The following is a 4,290-nucleotide window of genomic DNA, read 5'->3' as shown; positions in this document are numbered from 1 at the left end:
ACCATTATGGTTTCTAAATGACTGTTTTAAATACTGAAATGACATTCATTCTTAACACCTTTACGCATATGTTATTCACTGGGTTTCAACTCACTGTTTATATTTATATGTAGGTGTCCAGGCACCGGACTGGAGCTAGGAGCGTCGGGTTAACTCCCTTTTTGTCAAGCCAACCATTGTGCCTCACCTTGAGGTTCCATGTCTGACCAAGCTAAGGCTGTTTTAGGGTGTCTTAGTTTCACCCTTCTGTCTCTGTTTTGTAATACTGTTTAAGACTTGTACTGTACTATGCTAATTAGGGATTTGGTCCCTAACCTGAATGTTTGTACATATGGTGTCTATATGTTTTGCTTATGAATGTGAATATGTTCGGAAAAGTCTTTTTGCATACAAACTGTCACAGCTCATTGGACATCTTTTATTACTATTTTGGCTTCCGCCAGCCCCTGTACTCTGCGTTACTGTCTTTACTGTTAAGCAGGCCTTCGGTAATCACGGATTACTGGCCGGTTACGATGTTAAACCCATAGGGGCGGGTTTGGATCGTGACAGATAGGTCTAAATTGCTTTATGTTTTCAGGATTGGATATCAAGATTGGATATAGGCTTCAAAAAATGATCTAAATAGACATTATCTTCTTTTTGAAAGAGGTTTTGGAAATACTAGAGGATGATGTTTTTAAGCTTAGCCATATCCGTAATCCAGTTATTATCATCATTCTTGAGAGGATTAATTTTGAGTATTCGTCTCTTGGTTATGGTGGAAATGTGGAAGTATCTAGTGTTTTTGTCACCAAGGGTAATATATTTGGACCTCAATTTTTGAAACCAAAGCATTTCTTCTTGAAACAACGTCTCATTATAATCCTTGATGAGTTCTTTTTCGATGATTTGAAGATTATGGGAAAATTTCTCAACAAGTGCTTTTTGAATTCCCTCTAATTTAGCAATAAGTCTCATTTTTCTTTTAAAAATATTACCAAAAACATTTTAATTCCAGTCAATAACTCTATGGGTGAAGTCAACAGTTGTATCCAGAAGGTTATCGTGCATAATCAACCAAGAAGTTTTAATAACATCACTAAGGCCAGAATGGGACATCCAAGCTGCCTCAAATCTAAATGGTCTATTTAGGGAGTTTAGGGGGATGCATACCTTGGGTATAGACCATAAGAGGAGAATGATCAGAATATGTTCTGGGGAGAACTCGAATAATGGCTTTCGGAAACATCGTTCTCCATTCCTCATTACACAAAGCTCTGTCAAGTCTTTCCATGGTGTTGGCCGCTCCTTGACGGTTGTTAGTCCAAGTTATACGGGGGCCAGAGCTACCTAGATCAATGAGATTGCAATTGTTAACTCGGTCTAGGAATTTCCGAGTCCTTCGAAAGTTCTGATTAGGTGAGAAGCTTCTGCGTTCGCTCTGGTTGGTATAATCATTGAAGTCACCAGTAATAAGCCAAGGTCTGTCCAAATTATTTGCCACATCCTCCAGATTGTGCCACAATTGATCACGAAGAAAGGGATTGGGGCTAGCATAAACAGCGGCCAAGACCCACTCTTTATAATCCTCCTTGTGAATTATGGCGTGGATCACTTGTGGACTGACAGTAAAGGCTCTTACATTAACTTGGCTAGTATCCTAAATTATCCATATGCCACCCACTATTCCCACAAGATCAACAATAGTCGAGGCAGTGTACCCAAGCATATTAAAGAAGCTGGCCAGTTTACTAAAGGCTACTTTTGTTTCCATAAGGACTAAGATCTCAGGTTTATGAGCCTTGACGATCTCCACTAAATTACGCTTGAAGGTGTTGTTGCCAGCACCACGGCAATTCCAAAACAGAAGTCGTAGCAAATCCGTAGAAGGAAAAATTGGTGGGTCACTAGATGCAAGATTCGTAACTATACTACGGATTTGCCGATGGTCGTCCTCCACTGATCTGAGGGAGGCCATTTGAATCGAGTGGAATGGGTGGGTTGTTTTGTCCTCCCAGCTTGGTTCGATTATCATACATATCTGTTTTATCCACCAGACGAAGACGACTAGGTAAATGACTTCTTTCTCTGGATCGAACAACAGACTCACTGAGTAGTGTTGCTTCACATGCTCCTCCACTTCTATTTTCTATCCCTCTGTGTTCAGCATTTCTTCCTCTATTTTTCTAGTCTCCTGGGTCCGGAGGTTCTCGCTCTTTAATCAGCTGTTCTTTGGTTGTTGTGGGTGTATCTATATTGGGTAGACTAATCTGGGTGTGAGATGGAGTAGCTTCAACCATGGTTAAGTCTACCTGTTGGTTGTTGGTTTCCAAGACAGAGCTCATTGCAGGCTCTGCATGCTGTTACTATATTTCTTGTGTGGGCACGTCTGCCCCTACCTGTTCCATATCTGAAATATTTGTATAGGATTCTTGGGCAAGATTCCCTGAGCTAGCACCAGGTGATTGGACTATTGACTGAAGTTGGACTGGTCTATATAGATCTTGAGCCTTAGGCTGGGGTTAGTCAGTCTTTCTTTTGCCTTTGGAGTCTTTAGGGAGGCTAGGGCCTGATTGTTGAGAGTGATTACTTTGGGCCTTTTCAATACCTACTCTGTAGGTTTTTCTCCCTCTGGAAGACTCATATTGGCCTTCCTTATCTTCCTCAAGGCATTTGAATTTGTTGGGCTTTGTGAGTGGGCCAACTGAATCTTGGTTTTTCTAGGTCTGGATTGGTCTACGCCCTCGCTTGGTTGTAAGCATCCAAGGCCTATAATCTGTGTTTGCATTTTCCATGGGTTGCAGGTAGCCGTTAGGACTCGAAGAGGGTGAGCCATTACTGGTATCACCGGAAACGGCTAGTTTCTCTGTCTCTGGTTGAGTATTGGGCACTTTGAATCTGCAAGCTTTTTTCCTATGATCAATATGCCCATAGAAGAAACAGAAGGTATGTAGTGATTCGTATTCAATGTTATAGTATTTTTCCTCTAAGATGAACTTGGGTGTCAAGGGCTTTGCATGGTCCATCTGAATACAAACTCTTACAAACTTACCTCTTGTTGCCATGGCAGTTGTCCAATCAATTTTTGAGGGTTTTCCAATGGCGTTGGCTATTGCATATAAAACCTTGTCTTAATAATACTCTATCGGAAGCTCTGAAAAACGAACCCAAATTCGGTTGTGGTTTCAACAGCTTCCGAAGGCTTGAAATTGGGCTCCCATCTCCTAATAGTGAGATAATGATCCATTATCACCCAAAGACCCCCTGTGTAAACCTTAGTATAATCTTCTTGAAGGGAAAATTTAAATAAAAAGAAATTACACCCCAGATCAATGACATGGAACTCACCTTGGAGGGCCCAGATGTTCTTTACTCTAGTACAAATGTTATAGCCAATGCTTTTTCTAGGAGTCTGATGATAAGAGCACTTTCCCATGGTTTTTGATCTTTTGAATGAGCTTCTTGAAAAGGGACACCTTGGGGAGGCCCATGTGCTCAGAGATGGAATGGCTAGTCAATGTGATTCCCTCATGGTCGTCATCTTCTTCATCAGGGGAGAGTAATTCTACTCTGCTATCAAACATGTAGTCCTTGGTCATGACTGTAGTCAATGCTTCCTTAAAGAATTTTATGGGCGTGGGCTCTTGCAATGGGAGGTTCTGTGGGCTATTACAGTCTTCACTGATTTCAGGTGCCATTTCGACCTCATTCTCTAAAGCGATGCGTTCAAAAGAGTTAGAGCTCTTGATTTTCATAGTACTGTGAACCAGATGATCCTCTTCCTCAGAAGATTTGGTTGTATTTTGGGTATTTCAATTGTTGGAAGAGGTACCAGAAATCGTCATCAGATGATCCTTTGAAGTGATATAACAACTTACTTGTCCAATGATATCATTTTACATAGGGGTGGGCGTGGGTCGATTGCGGCCACGGAACCTCCAATCCGTTATCCGTCTGCCAGATTGGTGGATTAGAGAAAATCAATTCGCATCCGTCTGCCAATTCGGCGGATGTGGATTGAGCGGATTGGCGGTTTGGCGGATGGATGTGAATCGGTTTGGCGGTTTAAATTTTTATAAATTTTCAACATAATTCAACTTGTGCACTTCCTCAAAAAAAGAAGAAAGTATTACGGTCAATGATTTAAAAAAATATTGTAATCACTGCATGTCTCATCCAAAGTAAGAAAGTTTGAAACTTTAGAATATCACAATCACTGCATGTCTTATCCATATACTACAATCACAGTATGCCTCATCCACATAAAGTATTACAATCTGTGGTTCTTAAAATATAAAAACAATTCAA

General features: G+C 40.9%; 1 protein-coding gene across 1 annotated transcript; it reads right to left on the bottom strand.

Moving 5' to 3' along the window:
• Positions 1-1,126: 1,126 nt before the first annotated feature.
• LOC145821037 (uncharacterized) lies at positions 1,127-1,960 on the bottom strand. Its single transcript, XM_082917652.1, has 2 exons — positions 1,745-1,960; positions 1,127-1,642 (listed from the first exon to the last, which is right to left on the bottom strand). The coding sequence occupies exons 1-2, from the start codon at positions 1,958-1,960 to the stop codon at positions 1,127-1,129; spliced, it is 732 nt and encodes a 243-aa protein (XP_082773778.1).
• Between the last annotated feature and the right edge of the window lie 2,330 nt (positions 1,961-4,290).

This window comes from Camellia sinensis, chromosome 1 (assembly GCF_055761805.1).
Source record: "Camellia sinensis isolate YWXY chromosome 1, ASM5576180v1, whole genome shotgun sequence".
NCBI lineage: Eukaryota > Viridiplantae > Streptophyta > Magnoliopsida > Ericales > Theaceae > Camellia > Camellia sinensis.
This window is presented reverse-complemented; position numbering and strand designations above follow the sequence as displayed.

Excerpts from the sequence above, each read along its gene's own strand:
- LOC145821037 (XM_082917652.1), bottom strand. The coding sequence starts at position 1,960 with ATGGCCTCCCTCAGATCAGTGGAGGACGACCATCGGCAAATCCGTAGT. Across the intron at positions 1,643-1,744 it reads TAGTCCTTATGGAAACAAAA|GATACTAGCCAAGTTAATGT; the intron begins GTAGCCTTTAGT and ends TGGATAATTTAG.